The 25185-nt window shown below is 37.3% G+C and overlaps 2 protein-coding genes across 3 annotated transcripts in view; one reads left to right on the top strand and one right to left on the bottom strand.

The window, feature by feature from the left end:
* INVS (inversin) overlaps positions 1 to 25185 on the bottom strand; it is a 239845-nt gene that overhangs the window by 4215 nt on the left and 210445 nt on the right. The gene's annotated exons all lie outside the window — the stretch shown is intronic.
* TEX10 (testis expressed 10) overlaps positions 1 to 25185 on the top strand; it is a 50585-nt gene that overhangs the window by 18086 nt on the left and 7314 nt on the right. For both annotated transcript variants that reach the window (XM_004048358.4, XM_055350056.2), the window contains exons 6-12: positions 4429 to 4667; positions 5323 to 5458; positions 6636 to 6811; positions 8121 to 8298; positions 12830 to 12918; positions 14204 to 14337; positions 24196 to 24276. In XM_004048358.4, the coding sequence (XP_004048406.2) occupies positions 4429 to 4667; positions 5323 to 5458; positions 6636 to 6811; positions 8121 to 8298; positions 12830 to 12918; positions 14204 to 14337; positions 24196 to 24276 (1033 nt within the window). The remainder of the gene's footprint in view (positions 1 to 4428; positions 4668 to 5322; positions 5459 to 6635; positions 6812 to 8120; positions 8299 to 12829; positions 12919 to 14203; positions 14338 to 24195; positions 24277 to 25185) is intronic.

Genomic DNA, 25185 nt, shown 5'->3' with positions numbered 1-25185 from the left:
TGAATTCTGTCCTTAGATTTACTACCTTTTTGCTCTTCATGTTTTTCATGTATCTCAGTCCTCCCTGGGATCATTTAGAGTCTTCTTTAGTTCGTTTTTTTCTCCCCCCATAAAAATGTATTTCTCTCGCATTTCTGAAGAATGTTTTAGCAGGGTTAATATTATAGATTCGGCAGTTATTTTCTTTGAGCACACTGACAATAATATTTTACTGTGTCCTGGTTTCTATTGTTAAGAAGTCAGCTATGAGTCTTAACTGTTGATACTTTAAGAGTTATCTGTGGTTTTTTTCCCCCTAAAGTTTTTCTTCTTGTCTTTCGTTTTCTGCAGTTTCACAATGATGTATCCAGGTGTGGTTTTCTTTTCTGTTTATTCTGCTTGGGATTTAGTGGATATCTGAGATCTTGAATCTTGAATGAAATGTCTTTTCATCGCTTCTGAAAAACGTATTATCTTTTAAACATTTGCCAATTTCTCTTCTTCCCTTTCAAGACCAATTTAATGCATTTTACATCTACTTACTGAATCCTCCACCTATTTTTTAATCTTTTATCTCTTCCAGTTTTTAATTCTTTAGTTGTATTCAGTTGTAGTCAAACATAAGTCCATTGAATTTTCATTTTTTATTTTTCAATTCTAGAATTCTTTCCAGTTGTTCCATCACCGTTCATTGGAAAGACTGTACTTTATCCATTAAATTTCCTTTGTTCATTTGTCAAAGTTCAGTTGACTATTTTCATGGGTCCGTTTTGGGACTGTGTTCCCATTAATTTATGTATGTTTATTGTTTCACCAATACCATCTTATCTTGCTTATTGTAGCTTTATTGGGAGTCTTGAAAATGGGGAGTGTGAGTCTTCCAGCTTTGTTTTGCTTTAGTGTATTTTTTTGTTGTGTGTTTTTTTGTTTTGTTTTGTTTTTTTTTTTTAATGATAGGGTCTTCTTATGTTGTCCAGGCTGATTTTGAACTGGGCTCAAGGGATCCTCCCGCCTTAGCCTCCCAAAGTGTTGGGATTACAGGCATGAGCCACCATGCCCAGCTTGTTTTGCTTTAGTCTTATGTTTGGTATTCTGGGTCTTTGACCTTTCCGTATAGACTTCAGAATCAGTTTGTCAGCAATTACAAAATAGCTTGCTAGAAATTTGATTTGGATTGTGTTGAATCTATCTATAGATTAGTTTAGGAAGAATTATTCCTTAAACTGCTAGAATGATGCAGAACTAGGATTCAGGTTTATCTTGACTTATTTTTACTTTCCTGGGAGAGAAACCTTTAAGGGCCAAGCTTAAGGTAGGGATGTTGTCCGGGCACAGTGGCTCACACCTGTAATCCCAGCCCTTTTGGAGGCCGAGGCGGGTGGATCACTTGAGGTCAGGAGTTACAGACCAGCCTGGACAACATGGTGAAGCCCCATCTCTACTAAAAATACAAAATTAGCTGGGTGTGGTGGCATGTTCCTGTAATCCCAGCTACCCGGGAGGCCGAGGTGGGAGGATCGTGCCACTGCACTCCAGCCTGGGTGACAGAGCAACACTCTGTCTCAAAAACAAAAAACAAAAAAACAAAAAACAGGTAGGAATGTCTTGGTAGGCCCTAGGCTTTGACTTTTGACTTTCTTTTCTTGTGGGGCCACTAAAAGGTTGCCTTAGTTTTGCAGCTTTTTTCTTTGGAACTGGCAGTTGCCCTCAGGACTAAACCTTGAGTGCTGGAATCTTGCACTTCTAGTTATTTTCAGCAATTTTTTTTTTTTTTGAGATGGAGTTTCGCTCTGTCACCCAGGCCGGAGTGCAGTGGCATGATCTCGGCTCACTGCAAGCTCCACCTCCCGGGTTCACGCTATTCTCCTGGCTCAGCCTCCCGAGTAGCTGGGACTACAGGTGCCTGCCACCGCGCCCGGCTAATTTTTTATATTTTTAATAGAGGTGGGGTTTTTATATTTTTAGTAGAGGTGGGGTTTCACCGTGTTAGCCATGATGGTCTCGATCTCCCGACCTCGTGATCCGCCCACCTCGGCCTCCCAGAGTGTTGGGATTACGGGCGTGAGCCCCTGTGCCCGGCTTGTTTTCAGCAATATTATAATCACCTATACTACCTTTACTGGAAGTTAAAGTTTCATCAGAGATCTGCCTTCCTCCTAGAATTGTTGGTTGGTATATTTAGTCTTTGAAATTTCTGTATATGTTATTGGAGGAGCAGAAGGAACTCTCCCAAGTTTGCAGATGTCCATTGAGACTTTCCGGATTGTAATAGATTATGCTGCCTGAGATAAACTTAGGGTAAATTTTCCAAAGCTCTACCTGTGGGGAAGAAATGTTGCAAGTCTATCCCAGTGTTTACTGTCTCTTTTCTTAATGATAGGATTCTTAATTTTCATCTGAATGTATCACTACACAAAATAAAAAACAGATTTCCCAGCTTTCTTTGCAGCTAGGAGCAGTTATATGGGTAATTTCTATTAAATAGCTCAGACTTCTTCCAGTGTCAGACTTGTACATTGAATTATCTGTTGGCCATCTCCGTCTGGATTTGATTATGATACTTTAGGCTCAACATATCCAATGTAGAATTAATTTCTAGATCTCTCTGCCCCTTTTTCTTCATCATCTCTGAATTTAGTCACTAGTGTTAGAACCCTTAGTGATTACTCCTCCTGTCTCCACCATCTTCAGACTCACATATTTGTATATATTTAAGCATATTTCAAATCTGGCTAATTTTTCTTCTTTGTAAATGCTCTCCTTCTCCCAGTTCATACCAGTATTGACCCTGGTTCTTGGACTTGCCATCTCTTGTCTGGAGTGCTGCTTCTTTGTTTATAGGCTGTAACTCATTTTCCCTTTCGTATCCACACAATCATGTCTCTGAAAGAAGCTTGCAACCATGTTATTCCCTTGCTTACACAATTAATTTTGATGTCTTTAGCCTCTGGCTCTTTGTAACCTGGTTTCATTTTACCTTTCCAGGCTCATTTGTCGTTCCTGGTCTTACATTTGATGCTTGATAATGCCAGATTTCTTTTATTTCCCTTCTCATGTATTTGTGGTTCCTCACTACTGTGCCCTTGCTCAAGACTAACTAGGATTAATCTTTTCCTTTAAAATTGATTGGCTTGAGATATTTATGGCTTTAGTCAAATTTACATGTTTCTTTTCTGTTTTTTAGTGATAGGGTCTCTCTTTGTTGCCCAGGTTGGAGTGCAGTTGTGTGATCATAGCTCACTGTAACCTCAAACTCCTGGGCTTAAGTGATGCTCCTGCCTTGGCCTCCTGAGTAGCTAGGACTACAGGCACTTGCCAGCATGCCTGGCTTATTTTATTTTTATTTATTTATTTTTTTGAGATGGAGTTTCACTCCTGTTGCACAGGTTGGAGTGCAATGGCGCAATCTTGGCTCACTGCAAACTCCGCCTCCTGGGTTCAAGTGATTCTCCTGCCTCAGCCTCCCAAGTAGCTGGGATTACAGGCATGTGCCACCACACCTGGCTAATTTTTTTTTTTGTATTTAGTAGAGACAGAGTTTAACCATGTTGGTCAGGGTGGTCTTGAACTCCTGACCTCAGGTGATCCACCTGCCTCGGCTTCTCAAAGTGCTGGGATTACGGGCGTGAGCTCCCATGCCTGGCCTTAATTTTACTTTCATTTTTTATAGAGATGGGGTCTCGCTGTGTTTTCCAGGCTAGTCTCCAACTCTTGGCCTCAAGCAGTCTTCCCAGTTCATCCTCCTAAAACACTGGGATTACAGGCATGGGCCACCACACCCAGCCAGCTTTATGTTTTTCTAAACATGAAAGAAATAAGCTCTGCTGTTGAATATACCACAGTCTGAAATGAGTATGTTCTAAGTTGCAAATTTTGTTTTTATTAAAATATTTTATTTTAGATTTTTTGAAATTTTGTTTTGTTTGGCTAGAGTGAATAAACTGATATTAATATGTGAATTATAAAATTGTTTCAAATCAGTGCTTACCGGGGTATGTCTCCTTATTTCACATGTGAGAAAGTTATGGCCAGGAAAGACTAGTGATTCTTTTAAGTCAGATGATTAGTTAAAAGCAGAGCCAAGATCTACTGTGATTTCCATCCAAATATAAGTATCTGCCTTAAATCAGGTGTGTCAGGGTTTTTAAGTCTTATTTTTCAAGTTCCCAGGCAATATTATAAGGGCATTTACATTTTGTGTGAATAGCACCTTGGGCAATGAATTGAGCTGTATACACTCTGTACCTTCTTAACAATTCTGATTCCATAATGAAATGGTTTATTTATAGAACTGTGGCCTAAGTCTTGCCTATGCACCTATCTTCTTGGCCATCTATTAATTCTAGAAGGGAATTTTTTAAAACTCCACTGATAGATTATTTTAAGTATTCTAATGAAGCAGGCCTGGTAGACATAATGCTTTATAGATGTGTGTGTCTTTGTTTCTAGCATCAAGCATTGCACAGTTCTCTCCAATAACATAGATCATCTCTTACTGAATTTAACACTGTCTGATATCATGGTCTCCCTGGCAAATGCATCAACTTTGCAGAAGGATTGCAGTTGGATAGAAATGATAAGGAAATTTGTAACAGAGACCCTTGAAGATGGCTCTAGGCTAAATAGTAAGCAACTGAACAGATTGCTGGGAGTATCCTGGAGGTTAATGCAAATACAGCCAAACAGAGGTAGGTGATGCTACTTTGCCCTTATTTAAGAGTGGAGCTCTTACATGTGCTATCTTAAGGTCTAGCTTTGAAATGATGGCTTGTAAACATTCCATGTAGTCAGGCTAATTGTATTCAAGCCGTAAAAGGTAGCTACTGTCTACTTGAACACTGAAATTGTTTATGGCTCAGAGTATCTCTAAGTGGGTAGGTCCACTCTGAAGCAGATTGATAAAGATTTCTACCCTCTTCTGATCTAGTTTGGCTAGAACTTGAGAACTTTTTCCCTTGATTGATATGGCATGAATCTTCCCTGTCTCTTTACCTTTTTTCTAGCTTGAGGTTAAGTTATATTAAGTCAGTTTTAGAGTGACTTACTAATTCTTTGATTTTAAAACAAAGTTTTCCTATTTGGTTCCCATCTAAATTGCCTTTCTAATATTCTGGTTTTTGTCATTCCTAGGTTTGTTGTTAAGAAAATTTATACTGTAACTACTGATTGGTTTGACTTTTTTATTAGGCCATTGCTATAGGACTTCAATGGTAGTTGTCAATTTGTGGCTAAAATTGGCTTTGCCATAGGAAGAAAGTAAAGTACTTCAGTGCATTCAGAGGAATTTGGGGGCTGTTAAACATTTTTTGATTCATATGCAAGTTGTTTTCTTTCTGTTTGTAGAGGACACAGAGACTCTTATTAAGGCAGTTTATACATTATATCAGCAGAGGGGCCTTATCCTTCCAGTTCGGACTTTGTTATTGAAGTTTTTCAGTAAAATCTATCAGACAGAAGAACTGAGATCTTGTAGATTCAGGTAAAATCTTGTTATTTTTCCTTTCTTTTTCTCTTGCTGAGTTTTTCTGTAGTCTAAGTATTTAAATAATTTTAGAGAGATTAAATCTTTGGAGAAGTTCATTCTTTTTAATCCTACTTGTTTGCATTTAAGAAATGGTATAAAATTTTAAAAGATGCATACGTAATAGTGCCAGTAAACTTTATACCCATATCTGAACAGATAAAAGACTGCTTAGGCATGCATATCTACCTGTCCACTTATAGCTAAGGGACAGTTGGAACAACCTCAGCCCTTTCTCTTCCCTTCCCATAAAAATTACGGAGGTTGAATCTCTAGCCATTAGTGACATATTGAGGCATATGGGATAAGAGTGAGGGCAATAGAAGATGAGAAAGTTTCTGGCTTAGTTTAGTGCTATCAGAGAGAGACAACAAAAGAGTGGACTAAGGAATTTTTCAATAAGGTGAGTTTGAGGTTTATTTGGCATAGTCAGAAATGTTTGAGAGGAAGATACAGATTTGGGATACCTCAACATATATAGGTAGTTGTTGTAACGTATTCTGGTATTTACCTTAAGCCAAGTACTTTACATAATCTCAATAATCTTCATACTGCTACTGTGAGGTGGATACTGTTAGCTTCCATTTTACAGAAGGAAGCAGAAAATAAATAAATTGGTGAGTATTATGTAGCTAATGTATAGCAGAGCTGAGACTTAAGTTCAGGTCTATCTTGACAGCAAAGTCCATGATAGAATCACCAACCTTTCAGGGGACCTAGTGAAAATGTTCACTGTTATTCAAGACATTTGCACTCCAGCAAGTATTCTAAAGAAATAAAAATAGCACAAGTTTGAAGCTATTTTGTATGGGAGCAACTTATGGTGAATGTGTACACTTGTTAATATAGTATAATAACACTGATTAGGATAAATAGTTAAGTGTCTTTGTCCTTCAAAATAAAAATAGAATTTAGATACTGCCCCAGTTAACATTAATTTAGTGGGTAAAGCCTTGGAAAATGATGCTGGCATCTTGTAGGTTCTCAAATGTTTAAATGAATAAATGTGGTATTATTGATACATAATTAGTCACTTTGTGATATATTTAAGTTAAAAAAAATTTTTTTTTGTTTAAATTTATTTCCCTTGTCTTTGAGTATTACATTTTATTCTTCTTTGGCCTTTCTTTCTAAGATATCGTAGTAAAGTGTTATCCCGTTGGCTGGCTGGCTTACCATTGCAACTTGCTCATCTTGGCTCCCGAAATCCTGAGCTCTCTACACAGCTTATCGATATCATTCATACCGCTGCAGCACGAGCAAATAAAGAATTACTAAAAAGTTTACAAGCTACTGCCCTCCGAATTTATGGTAAGAGTTCATTTGTTTAATGGTGTGGGTAGTCATTGATCCACCCTGATATACAAAAGAAGTTTTTAAGGGGAGCTCTGTAGTTTTGCCTTTCCCTTAGTCTGAATTAGTAATACCATGGTTAAATTGCCAAAACAAAACATCAGACAGTAAATTCATTTTCAATATTTATTAGAATATAGAAGGTTAATGATTGTTGATGCTTATTGCATTCTTAAATTGTCTTTCAAACCACTTGCTATTCATAAATTCAAAACTAATCTGATACTTAAAAATTCCTTTGAAGCTCTGATGGCAAGACATATCTTTATTACTTATTTAATCATAGTGAATATCTCGTATGACTTTCATATATTCTTTGTTCATCTAGGACGGACTTAACTAATATTTTAAGCAAAATTATTAAAACATAACTGGGATGTATGTATGCATATAATTATTTATTGAAATATAATTCACATACTATAAAATTCACCATTTTACAATATACAGTTCAATGAATTTTAAAAAATATATTCCTAAGGTTGTGCAACTATCACCACTGTCTAATTCTAAAACATTTTTATCACCCCAGAAAGAAACTTGTACTGATTGGAAGTTCATCCTTATTCCTTTCTTCCCCCAGCCCCTGGAAATCACTCATCTACTTTCTGTCTATATGGATTTGCCTATCATGGATATTTTGGAATTACATAACATGGGGCCTTTTGTGTCTGGCTTGTTTCACTTAGCATAATATTTTCAAGATTTGTCCATGTTGTAACAAGTGTCAATACTTTATTCCTTTTTATTGTTGAGTAGTATTTTGTTGTATGGATATGTCACTGGCATTTATCCATTTGTCTGGTGATGAACATTTGAGTGGTTTCCACCTTTTGTGGGTTGTAGTTTTAAATATGTATTTTTCAATATTGGTCATATATCTGTAGGTATATATATACACACAGCAAACAAAGTCTTTTGCTTTAAGTCAGGTTGATGTAATTGTCACTGTTTAGCAAAATTGCTTGTTTACTTTGCATTCAATCTCTTTTCCTTATTACGCCCCTGAAAGTTTTTATTTCTAACAAGACACTTGTATATTAAATCTTTAAATTATGTTTGGTGTTTTATTTTATGCAGTAGCTTAACAAGCCATACATATGTGTTTTATGATATTAATATAATTATGCTTTTATGTAATTGATATTCATAAAATTCAGCATAAAATGTTAGCCCATAATTCAATGGAAGTCATTGATCTGCTTTATTAATCTCTGGTTTGCATGTCTTTTATAGTTGCTTTTAATATGTCTATCCACCTCACTAGATCCACAAGAAGGTGCTGTGGTGGTTCTCCCTGCAGACTCTCAGCAGCGTTTGGTTCAGCTTGTATATTTCCTACCCAGTCTGCCTGCTGATTTGCTTTCTCGGTTAAGTCGTTGCTGTATTATGGGAAGACTCAGTTCAAGTTTGGCTGCCATGCTTATCGGGATACTGCACATGAGGTAGCATGCTCAAGTGAGCTGTATTTTAAGTGTATAATCTTTTTCCCCTTTTACTGGTAATTTGTGAATTATGGAAGCCTTTTGAAGTCGCATACACTACCTTCATTTACTCTTAATGCAACAATTAAAACTATTTATATCACTAGATAGAGTAAGTTCACAAGAGTAAGACTGTTTCAAATTACTTGTTTAATGACTTTTATAGATAGGTTGGAATAAGGGTTGAAGTAGAATTATCAAAAGTGTGTGTAGTAAGGGATTTATTGGTAGGTGATGGTGTCGTACTTCAAACCTTTGTTGTTATGGAATTGCAGTATAGACCTTTTCTTCAGAAAGCTCAGAATTTAATGTAGCTGGTGAATTAAACAAGCTTGTGGACTGAGACCAGGAATCACTTGTAATCTCTCACTTTTTTTTTCCTGGTGGTATAATAAACATAACATAAAATTTACCATTTTAACCTTTCTTGAAAAGTTTTGCCAGGCGTAGTGGCTCATGCCTGTAATCCCAGCATTTTGGGAGGCCGAGGTGGGCGGATCACGAGGTCAGGAGTTCAAGACCAGCCTGGCCAGCATGGTGAAACCCCATCTCTGCTATAAATACAAAAATTAGCTGGGCATGATGGTGCATGCCTATAGTCCCAGCTCCTCAGGAGGCTGAGGCAGGAGAATTGCTTGAACCCGGGAGGTGGAGGTTGCAGTGGGTCAAGATGGCACCACTGCACTCCAGTCTGGGCGACAGAGTGAGACTCTGTCTCAAAAAAAAGAAAGTTTTAATATTTCAAGAGACAAGTTCTCACTCTGTTGCCCAGATTAGAGTGCAAGTGGCATGATCATAGCTCACTGCAGCTTTGAACTCTTGGGCTCAGGAGATCCTCCCTCCTTGGCCTCCAAAGTAGCTAGCACTACATGCCATTTTCCATAGCGGCTGTGCCATTTTACTCTGAAACTCTGAAAGGTTTTATGTTGCTCATGTTGGAAGTATCCTCATGTATATATCTTCAGTCATAGTATTTTAGTATTCATCAGTATTACTGGTTGTGGGAAGGGTCTGATGTGGTTTTAGGCAGAAATAGAAATCTAGGCTGTAGTTGAAAACTTTTGTTGTATAGATCTCCTATCTCAGGTAGTTAAGAGTAGCTTACTCTTAATAGACTTTCTTCATACCAGTATAGGACAGATATTTGACTCTGGTCACTGGAAGTGTGCTTCATAACTGACAATAAACTTGCCTTTTACCAAAACAGAGAAAAAATATAAATAAAATATTGTTTGTATTTAAAAATTTTGGGTTTATTTCTTCCTTGTATATGCACATTAGAGGGGCCTGGACATATTTTTTAAGAATTTTAAATATTGATTAGTTTCCCATGTTTTTTCTTTTTAGATATTAAAAAACTGCACTTTGTTTTGTGTAAGCAAAATGCTAGGCCTTTTAAAAGTTAAATTTTTTAAAAATTTTTTCCGTAACTTAAGAGCTTGTTTTTTATTTGACTTCCAGTAGAGGGCACTCTGTTCCTTAGATATAACTTACATTCAGTTCCGTTAAATCACCCCTTGAATGTTTCTTGAAATTGATTCTCCTTGGAAGATGCATTTAATGTCTTCATCAACATCTGTTCACTTATGTTTAATAACTTTTGTCAAGGATTTTTTTTAAATCTTGGGGTTTTTTTTGCTTTTATCTTTTTGTGGCGATGAGTGGCGAGAATTGGGAAAATATATTAATTTTACAAATACTGATAATACAGACTCATGTTTAAATGATTGTCATTGTAGTTAAAAGTCTACCAAATTAAAATTTTGCTTTTTAGTATTTGTACAGAGTCCATTAGTAGATTTCTCTCTATGTAGGTATATTATTCCCATCTAAAGTAGTCCCTTTTTAAAAAGAATACAAAATTAGGACTTTTCAGCCTTCTTGAGCCCATAGCACCATCATTTTATCACTTTTCATAGGGTCATAATAAGACTAGCCAGGCGCAGTGGCTCATACCTGTAAATCCTAGCACTATGAGAGGCTGAGGCAGGCAGATCACTTGAGGTCAGGAGTTTGAGGCCAGCCTGGCCAACGTGGTGAAACCCCATCTCTATTAAAAATACAAAAATTAGCTGAGCATGGCTGCTCATGCATGTAACCCCAGCTACTCAGGAGGCTGAGGCAGGAGAATTGCTTGAACCCAGGAGGCGGAGGTTGTAGTGAGCTGAGATCATGCCGCTGCACTCTACCCTGGGTGACAGAGGGAGACTCCATCGTTAAAAAAAAAAGACTGACGGTTAGTTCATTCAGACATATGTTGGGTTACTTCATATCTTTAGTTTTTTATTCAAAATAGCTCCTCTTCTTGACCATGACTATAAAATAGTCAACTTTTAAATTATTTCCCACTTATACTCTTACAATGTTGCTTCTCAGTCCTATGCATCCTGTACACTGTTGCCAGATTGATTTTTCTACAGTACTCCTTTACTCATTTCTGATTTTTATCTTGTCACACTAATTGGTCTGTGAGATCAAGTTTAGCTCAATTTTTGTAGTTCTGATACCTTGCTGTCTCTATTAAAGCATTTGTCTAATGGCAGGACATGTACCACCTAAGCAAGGATTCCATGTGTTAAAAACCCATCAGCTAGAAATCATTCATGTTTATTTTCTCTCAGCTTTTAAAAAATGTGTTTAGAATTGCTCTCTCTACCTTTTTACCAACCAGTTATAGTTTTTTTACAATCTGATGTTTTCCTCATACCATTCTACTTGTGGTGTTTCATAATAATATCCAGTGGCCTTTTCTCAGTTCTTACCCCTCTACCCCAGTTTATTTATAGCCAGATTGGGGGAACAGAAAGCATAAATACGGAAAGATGCTCCGTGGTGTTAGATAAAATCTCTGAGGAAGGAGAAATTGGCTTGCACCAAGAAGTTTGGCTTGGGTTTTAAATAGGGTGAACATATGACCTGGTCTGCCAGGAACAGTTCCATTTTACTCCTTTTGGCCCAGCATAATCAGCGCCAGCACCCCCTTTTACTCACAGAAGTGTTCAGGCTTGGAAAGTATATATGGTTTTCATAGTTTTAAAGACAGTATGATATATTGCTTGTCATTTATCACTTTTCACAGGGTCAGAATTTTAAATAGGCTGTTAAATAAATTTGCTGCCCCTTTTGGCCACTGGATGGCACAGTTGCTTCCTGTTTTCATTGAGTTCAAGAAGATAATAGTTTGTTTTTCAACCACTCTTTTGTACTTGTGTTGAGCATCTGTGCTTTTTATAACCCCCTTAGCATGTGCTATTGTCCCCATAGACCTTTGCTTATCACCTGGGAATGACACTCAAGAAGAGTGTTTTCATTATTTTATGCCTGTCCCCTCCTTAAGAATATTAATAAGGCTGGGTGCAGTGGCTCACACGTGTAATTCCAGAACTCTGGGAGACCAAGGTGGGCGGATCACCTGAGGTCAAGGGTTTGAGACCAGCCTGGTCAACATGGTGAAACCCCATCTCTACTAAAAATACAAAAATTAGCTGGGTGTGTTGGTGCACGTCTATAATCCCAGCTACTCAGGAGGCTGAAGTAGGAGAATCGTTTGAACCCAGGAGGTGGAGGTTGCAGTGAGCTGAGATCATGCCATTGCACTCCAGCCTGGGCAACAAGAGAAACTCCATCCCCCCAAAAAATATATATATAAATAAATATAAATGCAATTATTATAACAGTAAAAAAATTACTGAGTACTTATAGGTGAATTAGAAGTTCCTAATTTTGTTTGATATTTATTCAGTTGTCTGTGATAAAAATTTTTAGTATCAGTTTGTCTGATTATTCTCAGCCTTTTTGCAATACCCATGATTGACATCTGTTTTCTTCCTAGCCTTACCTTGAAGGGAATTTTTAAAGGAGACACTAGAAACTGATCTCATAGGAGGAACCAAATAATCCTCATTTAATGGGAAGCTGCTTTACATTTAGCTATTCCTTTTGAGTCCTCTGCCAATACCTTAGCTGCACTATTGTGAAATAGACCTAGTTACAACTTTACTAAGAATAAGAACACATAGTTGCCTTATAGTGGCTTTAAAGATAAGTTTTCTTTGCCTAATTAAGATACTTTTGCTTAGTTATGTAGGAAGCTGAAGCTTGTTTAAACATAACTCATTTGCTGAGGGTAAGACTATAAAAATCAAATAGTAAATACATAGCAGCTGAACCTACTACTGAAAAGCAAAACTTCATCTTGGCTCCTTAGAGTCTGATTTTCAGATGGGATGGAAATTTTCTGTTGTACTATATATGTTGATCAAGTATGCTTTTTAATGAAAGTTTGTATTAATATGTTTGAATTTCAAACATTCATACTAGGGTACTTGAGCCCTTGGATATGAAATTAATACAAGGCATACTATGGGTTTTATTTTAAGCTACTAAATCAAACTTGTTTTCAGTAAAGAACAATGGTTATATACTGTGCTGCCTTTGACAAGTCTGTCAAGTTGGTCACTTCTGGTAATAGTTCTCCCTTTGTTTTTTATAGATCATCATTTTCTGGGTGGAAGTATTCAGCTAAAGACTGGTTGATGAGTGATGTGGACTATTTCAGCTTCTTATTTTCCACACTTACAGGTAACCACATTCACTTGCCAGATTCAAAAAGAAAAAACCTAATATGAATCACAATTCTCCTTCTAAGATTTGCCATTTTATCAGTTTGGTTCAGTTTTGAAGATGATAAATATTCTATCTTGGAGTGATTTTTGTGATTAGTAACTGGAAATCGAAAGAATATTTCTAACCTACATACACTGTTAGGCTTCTGAGGCAGGAGGATGGATGATTTGTCTTTAAATCTCTTATAGTATGAGTATCAAAACCCTGAGCATTATTTGAATGTCATGTTATTGTATTTTTAAGTTTGATGTACTACTACTATTATTTTAAATGTATTATTTGAATATTTTCATTTTATACTTGGATAATGATAGGATTCTTTGAAATTTTCTGAAGACTTGAAATTAGGAGAGTTAATATAGTGTCAGGATCCAAAAAGAACTTGACAGATCCAATACTATGCTGAATCTAGCAAGATAAATACTTCAGAAGATAAATGTAAGCTCCTATATGTTTACTGTATATTTATGAATGTATACATTTGAGGTGGGAGAGGCTGTGTGTTTTAATAGTAGTTGTCAGAAAGTTTTTAGTGATTTTAGAAAGCTCATTGGGGGTCAGTACTATGACATGGCTATCAAACTAGATGATGCCTCTTTAGGTAGTGCTTACAGAAGTATAGTGATTTGAACATCAAGGTAGCTAGGGTTGGGCCACATCAGTGGTATTCTGATCATTTTGAGAACTACCTTTCAGGAGTGACTTTGGCAGCTTGTTTGTGTAGGTTAGGCCAAGTGTAAATAGAGGTGGTAAGGGGAACTAGAAATTGTTGAATGAACTATACATGTATTGTCAAAGTAAAAACACCTAGGGGGATGGAGTAGTTTTGAAACATTTGAAGGTCTATTATCTAAGAACCTAAAGCATTTGATATATATGTAGGAGTATATTACTGCTTTTACTTGCTCATTTGCTTTTTTAAACCTACCATTAATTGGGAAGATTATGCCTTTCACTCTAAGTAAAATTGTCAAAACCCTAGTAGAAGTGGTAAAACCTGTTTCTTGCTATATTATAGATTGGGTCTGATCACATCTTTTATATAATTATATGAATTTAACTGTCTTCATTGCTAGCATTTTATTTTTTAAAATATAGCATGAAATGCAGAAGCTCAGAGAAAACAAGGTAGCTTAAAGAATGTTCACTTGAAGGCATATGTCATCTCTGTTTTTTAAGAAAGTCACTGTTCTTTTTTTTTTTTTTTTTTTTAATTGGCTTTCTTTGTTACCTGAATTAGGGTTTTCGAAAGAGGAGTTGACTTGGCTTCAGAGCCTTCGAGGAGTTCCTCATGTCATCCAGACACAGCTTTCCCCTGTGCTTCTCTACCTTACAGATTTGGATCAATTTTTACACCACTGGGATGTAACAGAGGTAATAGTTCATTTAAAAAGAAACTAATAATTATTAAAATTCAGTTCATCAACCAGCAATAGTTACTATATATGAGTTGCCTTGTGTGAGATCTTTTCAAAGATACTTGTTTAAAGTGCTTATAATCTTGGATGGGAGAAGTACGTTTGAAAAGGGAAACGTTCTCTATAAATTATGCCACTAGAACAGAACAAATCAGCAATTTGAATGATAGATCCATCTTTTTAAAAGAGGAAAGCATTATGAAAGAGTAAGAATTTGAGGTTTTGAAGGATAAGACTTAAGTAAGAGTTGGTATCCTTGAAGGTGACTTTTTAAATGGTAGATTATTCACCAGTTCCTTTGGTTTTAAGAATTACTATGTAACTTATTAAAATTAAATTTAAAACCCAAATTCTTTAAGTTTTGAAGTTTGGTTTACAAGTCTTATTTTTTATTTTATTTTATTTTATTTTATTTTTTTGAGACAGAGTTTTGCTCTTGTTGCCCAGGTTAGAGTGCAATGGTGCAATCTCTGCTCGCTGCAACCTCCGCCTCCCAGGTTTAAGTGATTCTCCTGCCTCAGCCTCCCAAGTAGCTGGGATTACAGGCAGGCGCCACTGCACCTGGCTAATTTTTTGTATTTTTAGTAGAGACGGGGGTTTCACTATGTTGGCCAGGCTGGTCTCGAACTCCTGACCTTAGGTGATCCACCAGCCTCGGCCTCCCAGAGTGCTGGGATTACAGGCGTGAGCCACCACACCCAGCCTACAAGTCTTATTTTTTAAGTAAATTTAAACATTTAAAAGAGGACTTTGATTTAATTTTATTCCTTTTACAAACCTAATTTTTTTATTTTCTTAATAACCATAATAGTATTTGTCCAATACTTCAGTTTTCTGACAAACCTTCACAAATAATTGAAGTAAATCTTAGAGATATTTAATAAATTAAAGATATAAATATGGGAAATCTTATGTTTTAGTACTACTTAATGAAACTTGAAATTAAAACCACAAGTCTAAATTAATTAACTACTGACTTTAAAAAGTTTTTTGTTACTGTTTTGGGGTTTGGTTTGGTGTTTTTTGTTTTTTTGAGATGGAGTCTCGCTCTTGTCGCCCAGGCTGGAGTGCATTGGTGCTGTCTCGGCTCACTGCAACCTCCATCACCCGGGTTTAAGCGATTCTCCTGCCTTAGCCTCCTGAGTAGCTGGGATTACAGGCGCCCGCCACTACTCCTGGCTAATTTTTTTGTATTTTTAGTAGAGATGGTTTTGCCATGTTGGTCAGGCTGGTCTTGAATTCCTAACCTCAGGTGAGCCTCCCATCTTGGCTTCCCAAAGTGCTGGGATTACAGGTGTGAGCCACTGCTCCCAGCCTGGTGTCTTCTTTTTAAGAGATCTTGCTATTTTGCCCAGGCTGGCCTTGAATTCCTGGGCTCAAGTGATCCTCCTGCCTCAGCCTTCTGAGTAGCTGGGGCTGTAGGCATATGGCATCATGCCCAGCTGCTGACATGTTTTAAATTGGAATTATAAGGCTGATCTTTTGCCCTAATAGGCAAAATTGTCTTAAATGTTACAAATACTTACACTAAATACACAAACAATATCACAAACATTAATACTAAAGATTTGTTTCATTTCTAAGTTTTTAAGTTTATTTTTATTCTTTTGTGTGTGCATGTAAATTTAGGGGTACAAATGCAGTTTTGTTACATGCATAAGACTACAATGGTGAATCAGGTATCTGAGAGTATCACCCAACAACGTACACTGTACCCATTAAGTAATCTCCTATCATTCACCCCACTCCCACCCATTCACCTTTTTGAGTCTCTATTTCTGTCATTTCACACTCTATGTCCATGAGTAGACATTATTTTTAGCTCCCACTTACAAGCAAGAATATGCGCCATTTGTCTGTGTCTGACTTGTTTCACTTAAGATAATGGCCTTCCGTTATATCCATATTGCTGCAGAAGGCATGATTTTATTCTTTTCTATGGCTGAATAGTATTTCATTGTGTGTAAATATCACATTTTCTTTATCCACGCATACGTTGGTGAACATTTAGGTCAATTCCATATATTTGCTATTGTGAATTGTGAATAGTCCTGCAATAAACATAGGTATCTTTTTGATGTAATTATTTCTTTTCCTTTGGGTACATACTTGGTAGTGGGAGTGCTGGATCGAGTGGTAGTTCTATTTTCAGTTATTTGAGAAATCTTTATACTGATTTCCACAGAGGTTGTACTAATTGACATTCTCACCAACAGTGTGTAAGTTCTGCATCCTCACCAATATCTGTTTTTTTTGTCTTCTTAATAGCCATTCTGACTGGTATGAGATGATATCTTTTTGTGGTTTTAATTTGTATTTCTCTGATGATTAATGTGTTGAACATTTTTTCATGTGTGCCTTTTTGGCCAATTTGTCATCTTGAAAAATACCCATTCATATCCTTTTGTCTACTTTTTAACGGGGTTATTTGATTTTTTGTTGTTGCTTGAGTTCCTTGTATTGTAAATTTTTGGTATTAGTCTCCTGTTGGATGCATGGTTTGCCTATGTTTTCTCCCATTCTGCAGGTTTTCTGTTTGCTTAGGTAGTTATTTTTCTGTGTAGAAATTTTTTAGTGTAATGAAGTCCTATTTGTCTATTGTTGTTTTTGTTGCTTGTGCTTTTGGGCTCTTAGTCATGAATTATTTGTCTAGATCAATGTCCAGAAGAGTTTTCTGTAGATTCTTAGTATTTTTATAGTTTCATGTCCTACATTTAAGTGTTTAATCCATCTCGAGTTGATTTTTGTATATTGTAAGAGAGATCCAGTTTCATTTTTCTGCATGACATTCCAGTTTTCTCAGCACCATTTATTGTAAAAGTTGTCCTATCTCCAGTGTAGTTCTTGTTGACTTTGTCAAAGCTGAGTTGGTTATAAATATGTGCTGTTATTTTTGGTTCTCTATTCTGTTCCCTTCATCCATGCATCTGTTTTTATAGCAGTACCATGTTGTTGTGTTTACTACAGCCTTGTAGGTAATGTAAAGTATCACAGGGAATGTGATACTTCCAGCTTTGCTCTTTTTGCTTAGTATTGCTTTGGCTATTCAGGCTCTTGTTTTGGTTCCATATTATTTTTAGGATGGTTCTTTTCTAATTTTGTGAAAAATGATATTGGCATTTTGACAGCCGTTTCATTTAATCTAAAGATTCATTTGGTTAGTGTTGTCATTTTAACGATGTCCGTCTTCCTATCTGAACATTGAATGTTTTTCCATTTGTTTGTGTCATCTACATTTTCTTTCATCAGTGTTTTCTAGTTCTCTTTGTAGAGCTCTTTTACCTCCTTGGTTAAATATATTCCTAGGTTTTTTTTTTTTTTTTTTTTTTTAGCTATTATAAGTGGGATTGCCTTCTTGATTTTGTTTTCAACTAGTTATTGGTATATAGAAATGTACTGATTTTTGTATGTTGATCTTACATCTTGAATTCATTTCTAGATATAAGATCATACCATCTAGTTGGATATGGTGGCATGCACCTGTAGTACTAGCTACTTGGAAGATTGGGGCAGTAGGATAGCTGGAACCCAGGAGTTTGAGGATGCAGTGAACTATGACTGTGCCACTGCACTCCAGTTGGGGCAACAGAGCGAGACTCCATCTCTTAAAAAATAATCATATCAGCAAACAGGGATAATTCAGCTTCCTCTTTTCCAATTTGGATGTCTTTTATTTTTTTTCTCTTGCCTGATTGCTCTGGCTAGGACGTCCCGTACTATGTTGAATAGGATGATGAAAGTGGGCATCCTTGTCTCGTTCCATTTCTTACAAGAAATCTTTCCAACTTTTCTTCATTCAGTGTGATGTTGGCTGTGGGTTTGTCATATATGGATGGCCTTTATTATTTTGAGGCGTGTTTCTTCTGTGCCTAGTTTGTTGAGGGTTTTTATCATGAAGGGATGCTGAATTTTATCAAATGCATTTTTTGTGTCTTTTGAAATGATCATATGGTTTTTGTCCTTAATTCTGTTTATGTGATGTATTACATTTATTGATTTGTGTATACTGAACCATTCTTGCACCCCTGAGATAGAAACCTGCATCATGGTATATTATCTTTGATGTGCTTTTAGAGTTGATTTGCAAGTATCTTGTGGAGGAATTTTGTGTCTGTGTTCATAAGGGAATAAAAGAATGAACAAAGCCTTCAGGACATTTGGGACTTATGTAAAGTGACTAAGCTTATGAATTATTGGTATTCCCAAGGGGAAGAAAGATTTAAAGTTTAGAAAACCTAGCCAACAAAGTAATTGATGAAAACTTTCCAAGCCTACCAGGAGATTTAGACGTCCAGATACAGAAGGCCTAGCAGTCCTTGGGAGAATACATTGCAGAAAGAACTTCATCGTGACATATTATAATAGACTGTCTAAAGTCAAAATGAAAGAGAGAATTCTAAAATCAGCAAGAGAATAGTGTCTAGTCATTTATAAAGAAAATCCTGTCAGACTAACAGCAGACTTTTTAGCAGAAACCTTACAGGCCAAAAGAGAATGGGATGGCATAATCAAAGTGCTGAAAGGAAAAAACAAAAAAACCCTGAAAGCTAAAAAGTACTTTATTGGCTGAAAGTTGGGATTAGAGAGGTGGTAAAAGATACTCATACAAACAAACCACAAGTGAGCAGGAGTAGCTATACTTTTACAGGTAAAACAGACTTCAAATCAAAAACAGGTTTAAAAAATACAGAGAAAATCATTATGTAATGATGAACGGATCAATTCAGCAAGAGGATATAACAATTCTAAATATATATGCACCCAACACCACTAAGTATATATGCACCCAACACCAGAGCATCCAGATTCCAAAGTATTACTAGACCTAAAGGAAGAAATACATAGCAATACAATAATAGTGGGGTGCTTTAACACCCCAGTCTCAGCATTAGATCATTGAGAAAGAAAATACAAAGAAACATCGGACTTAAGTTGAACTTTAGACTAAGTGGACCTTACAGACATTTATAGAACATTCTACTCAACAAACTGCAGAATATACATTCTTCTCATCATCACATAGAACTACCTATCTCCCAGATAGACCATATGGTAGGTCACAACAAGTCCCAACAAATTTTAAAAAAGCAAAATCATACCAAGTATATCTCCTCAGACCACAGTGGAATAAAATAAGAAATCAGTACTAAGAGGAACTTTACAAATGATGCAAATACATCGTTTTGCATTAATGTATTGCAAAATTAAACAACATACACCTGAATGATGACGTGCTCTTGAGCAATCATTGAGTTACTGAAGAAATTAAAATAGAAATTCAAAACATTTTAGAAACAATTGAAAATGGAAACAAATCATACTAAAACCCGTGAGATACAGGAAAAGCAGTGCTGAGAGGGAACTTTATAGCATTAAATGTCTACATCAAAAAAGGAGAAAGATTACTAATCAGCAACCTAACGTTGCACTTCAAGGAACTAGAAAAGTAAGAACAAACCAAGCCCAAAATTAGCAGAAGACAAGAAATAACAAAGATTAGAGCAGAACTAAATGAAATAGAGATCAAAAAACAATACAACGGGTCAACAAAATGGAAAGTTGGTTCTTCAAAATGATAAGATTGATAGCCAGTAGCTAGACTAAGGAAGAATAGTGAAGATCCAAATAGACAAAAAAAGAAATGAAAAGGAGACATAACAACTGATACCACAGAGACTGTTACAAACAACTATACACCTACAAACTGGAAAACCTAGAGGAAATGGATAAATTCCTGGAAACATACAACTCCCCAAGGTTGAACCAGGATGAAACAGAAAATCTGAACAGACCAATAATGAGTAGTATGGTTAAATTGGTAATAAAAAAAATCTCCAGGCCGGGTGCAGTGGCTTATGCCTGCAATCCCAGCATTTTGGGAGGCTGAGGTGGGAGGATCACAAAGTCAGGAGTTCAAGACCAGCCTGAGCAATATGGTGAAACCCTGTCTCTACTAAATATACAAAAGTTACCCAGGTGTGGTGGCATGCATCTGTAGTCCCCGCTACCCGGGAGGCTGAGGCAGGAGAATTGCTTGAAGCCAGGAGGTGGAGGTTGCAGTGAGCCTAGACAGTGCCACTGCACTCCAGCGTGGGTGACAGAGGAGACTCTGTCTCAAAAAAAAAAAAAAAAGAAAAATCTCCAAAGAACGAAAAGCCCAGAACCAGATGGATTCACAGCTGAATTCTGCCAAATGTACAAAGAAGAGCTAATACTCATTCTCCTGAAATTGTTTCCAAAAATCAAGGAGGGAAGAGGGAATTCTCCTTAATTCATTCTGTGACACCAGTATCACGTGATACCAAAACCATACAGGGACACGCTGAGAAAAGAAGGCTACATACCTATGTGTGTGTCTTTTTTTTTTTTTTTTTGGAAACACAGTTTCACTCTGTCGCCCAAGCCGGAGTGCAGTGGCACAGTCTCAGGTCACTGCCAACCTCCGCCTCCTGGGTTCAAGCGATTCTCTTGCCTCAGCCTCTTGAGTAGCTGGGATTACAGGTATGCACCACCACACCTGCTTTTGTATTTTTAGTAGAGACGGGGTTTCACCATGTAGGCCAGGCTGGTCTTGAACTCCTGACCTCAAGTGATCTGCCTGCCTTGGCCTCCCAAAGTGCTGGAATTACAGGCGTGACCCACTGTGCCCGACCCTATTCTTTATTACTTAAATTTCTTTCTTTTCTTTTTTTTTTTTTGACCAAGTTTCACTCTTGTTGCCCAGGCTGGCGTGCAATGGCACGATCTCTGCTCACTGCAACCTCTGCTTCCCGGGTTCAAGCGATTCTCCTGCCTTAGCCTCCCTAGTAGCTGGGATTACAGGCGCTTGCCACCATGCCCGGCTAATTTTTGTATATTTAGTAGAGACAGGGTTTCACCATGTTGACCAGGCTGGTCTTGAACTTCTGACCTCAGGTGATCCACCTGCCTTGGTCTCCCAAAGTGCTGGGGTTACAGGCATGAGCCACCATGCCCGGCCACTACTTCTTAATGTTGAAAGGTGCTTGTCCAGTGAGAATGCAAAATTATGTCATCCTAAGTAATTTTGATTTCATTTTTTCATGAAGTAATATTCTCTCCTGGCTAATTTTATTTTTTGTTAGCCAGTTTTGACAGTGTTGTCAACAGGGTAGTCTCTAGGTTCAAGTTACAACCTAATCTTTTGTTGTTGTTGTTGGTATACCAATGAATTTATTTACTTGATAAATTCATTTTATTTTGAATTATCTTCATGTTCTTCCTATCTCTAGGGACTATATCTTTTATAGATATTTAACTTATTTCTCTCATGGCTTTGTTTGACTCTGGTCACAATGCTAGGGTCATGCCAATGACATCCTCTTTTTATTACCCATAGTGCCTGGTACTGTGTTAACTTATAGGTCTTGAAATCTTACGTTTATTTTAGGTTTTCAGCTTGCTTTTATCTCTCAGGGTCTGTATGGTGACTTGTAAATTCTCAGGGAAAGCTCAGCTTCTATACGGTTATGGTAGCACATGTAACTTTCTTGGTATGATACTTGGGGAGAGTTCAGGTAGTCTCCTATTTGTGAAAGAGGAGATTATATTAGAGTAGTTATGGCAGACCAGTTTTCTGCAAAAAACAGTGGAGAATGGTATTTAGAAACCAACATGTGGAATTTAGGTGTGCTTATTGCTGTTGGGTGTTGCTTCTCCCGTATCCTCTTATTGGACATAAAGTAGTCATTCAACACCACAGAGTTTATTCTAGTTATATCCTGTTTCTTTTTTGTACCTGCTTTCTCTGATAGAAACCTGGCTGCAGTTATACTTAATATATTTACTTGATCAGCTTCTCTGTCTATAATTAGTCTTCCTTTGCTGCCACCCCTCTCATCTCACTCCATATGGGCTCTGGTTCTCTCGGGCTGTCTACTCTGGGCCATCTCAGCACTCCCACCAAATCCAGTGCCAAAGTTTACCTAGTTTGGCTCCAGCCATTGGCTTTAGAACTGAATTGTTTAGGGCAGCAAGGGGAGGCAGAAGGGAAGTGATGAAGTGGTCATTATTGAATGTGCACTTTTCAAATGTGGTTTGGATTAATAAAAATATTCACCATGTTTGCTTTGGAGTAGGAAGATGGCCTTGGAAATGAGTTTTTTCTCATTGTTACTTAATGGTATAAAAGAAGTTACCAAGTAAAATATCTGGGTAATATCTACAAGATATTTTACAGAGAAATAATGTATAGATCTGTTGATTCCCCCCCCCAAACTCTCAAATCTGTAAATAACAAGTATAAAAAGTCTTGATTTTTCAGGGCTAGATGACAGCTCTCTTGAACTTAACTGACTGATCTCTTCCTAGAGTGATATTCATCCTCCCAACATTCTTGTTTTTTCATGTGATGTTTTTACATATTTCATTTTTGGTAGTATACTGTATCAGATTCTGGAGTTTGTGCTGTGACTGATATCTGTGAAGGACTTAGTACTGTTCTTGACTCTTCTTGTTTTTCTGAGAACTTAGGAAATTAAAAATACTAGGGGTTTTACTTCTCTCTACTTTTTGTGCAGATTTCTTTTTTACCTTTAGAGAAGGCAGTGTTATGATTAAATTGAACAGGATATTTGTATTTTCTGGGTCATAAATATTTTTCTGTGATACATTTCTCTATCAGGTGGGCAAAAAAAAGCTTTTGTTAGCCCTTTGTTCATATCACTCAGATCTTTCTGTCGTAGCACTCAATAGAAATACAGTATGCCCTCACTTAATATCCTCAGTAGGTTCTTTAGGAAACAGAAATGACATACACGGCAGGTCCTTGAATAACACTTATTTTTTGGAGACAGTGTCTCACTCTGTCATCCAGGCTACAGTGCAGTGTCACCATTATGGCTTACTGCAGTGCAGCCTCAACCTCCTGGGCTCAGGCGATCGTCCTGTCCCAACCTCCTGAGTAGCTGGTACCACAAGCATGTACTACCACATCTGGCCAACTTTTTTTTTTTTCCTAGATGAGGTACCACTATGTTGCCCAGGCTGGTTTCAAACTCCTGGGCTTGAGCAGTCCTCCCACCTTGGCCTCCCAAAATACTAGAATTATAGTCATGAGCCACCAGGCCTGGCTGAAAAACGTTTCTTAATAATGTTGATTGGGTGGGAAAAATGATTGCATTATACATTGTTTTGCTTAAAGTCATAGTTTCCGAGAACCTGCTGAAGTTGTTAAGTAGAGGACTTACTGTGTGGTCTCCATGTTGGTAGATTGTAAGCCACTTGAGGGGTATGAGAAGAGAAGGTTTCTCATTCTTTTATTCCTGTGCATGGCATCTAATAGGGGCTAGCTCAATATTCAACATATGATTAGTAGATGAATTATTTGGAAAATTAGGCCATATATAAGGTCTATTTGTTTGATCTTTGACATTTGCATCTTCAAAGTAATTTGTTATGTGTTTCCTATTAATATGTAGAGCAAGTAGGTATTAAAAGAATCTATTGCTGGGCACAGTGGCTCACACCTGTGATCTTAGCACTTTGGGAGTCTTGAGGTAGGTGGGTTGCTTGAATCCAGGAGTTTAAGACAAGCCTGGGCAAAATGGTGGAACCCCATCTCTACTAAGAATACAAAAATTAGCCAGGCGTGGTGGTGTGCACCTGTAGTCCCAGCTACTGGGGAGGCTGAGGCCAGAGGATTGCTTGAGCCAGGTCACAGGTGACCTGAGACTGCATCACTGCACTCCAGCCTGGGCGACAGAGTGAAACTCTGTCTCAAAAAAAAGAATCTGTTGAACTTGTTTCTGACCTAAAATGTTCTGATTTGGTTAGTGGTTTTCTCCTTTTCTGACAGGCAGTTTTTCACAGTTTATTGGTTATTCCTGCCCGAAGTCAGAACTTTGACATCCTGCAAAGTGCCATCAGTAAGCATTTGGTAAGTATCCTTAAACTTTTTCTCTTAAGAACGAACACAGGATGCATTGGTTAGAATAGAGTTTTCCACAGCCCCAGAAAGAGCATGTCTGGAATTCTAAGATTAATGATATCATAGTCTCTTGCAGCATGATGCATTGGCAAGAACTGAGGAATCTTGGTATTTTTCCTTGCTGTTATTAATTTACTTCTGAGTGACCTTGGGAAAAGTCTCTTCTTAGGACCTCACTTTTCTAAATCAGTGAAAGAAGGGACCTGAAAATTAAACTTCACATCCTTTCCAACTTCTGTAATTCACGTGTGCTTGGCCTCATTGTATTGAGAATTCAACATCTAGACTGAAGTCTGGGTTCCACCTAGAAGGTTTGGGGTCCAAAGTAGGCACATCATCTAACCCGGCACAAGGTGTGGTCACTGGCAGCTGTAGACTCAACCCTGAGACTGACCTGTTATTTGATATTTGATATGGGATGTCTCATTTCCATTGGTATTAAATTCACATTAGATATACCTCTGTAGTTGCTTTTAACTTTCTCCAGTGTTTATACTCTTATCTTTGGCTTTTTATTGTAATGTGTTATAGTACAAAGCAGGGCTCCCAAATTATATCTTTGAGAAACACACTTGTTTGGATAAAATATAGGCACATCCAGACTCCTTTTTCTCTTAAAATGTTACTTCCCTTGAGTTGGAAGAGAGTACTGCTTTGAATTCCTAGTACTTTCTCCCTGCTGTCAAACTTCCAGTCCTTATCCCTGTGCCATCAACAATGCCCACTTTTTTTTCCCTACCTCCACTCCAGAGAATTAGACTCTCCGTTGACTACATTCATTATTCTAGTAAAAGATCAATATGCCAGTCAGTCTTGGCCACTATTTTCACACAGCCTGTGGAGGAGGTTAAGACATCA

Source organism: Gorilla gorilla, chromosome 13 (genome assembly GCF_029281585.2).
Source record: "Gorilla gorilla gorilla isolate KB3781 chromosome 13, NHGRI_mGorGor1-v2.1_pri, whole genome shotgun sequence".
NCBI classification, from domain to species: domain Eukaryota; kingdom Metazoa; phylum Chordata; class Mammalia; order Primates; family Hominidae; genus Gorilla; species Gorilla gorilla.
Note: the sequence above shows the minus strand (reverse complement) of the source record. Positions and strands in the feature narration are given on the sequence as shown.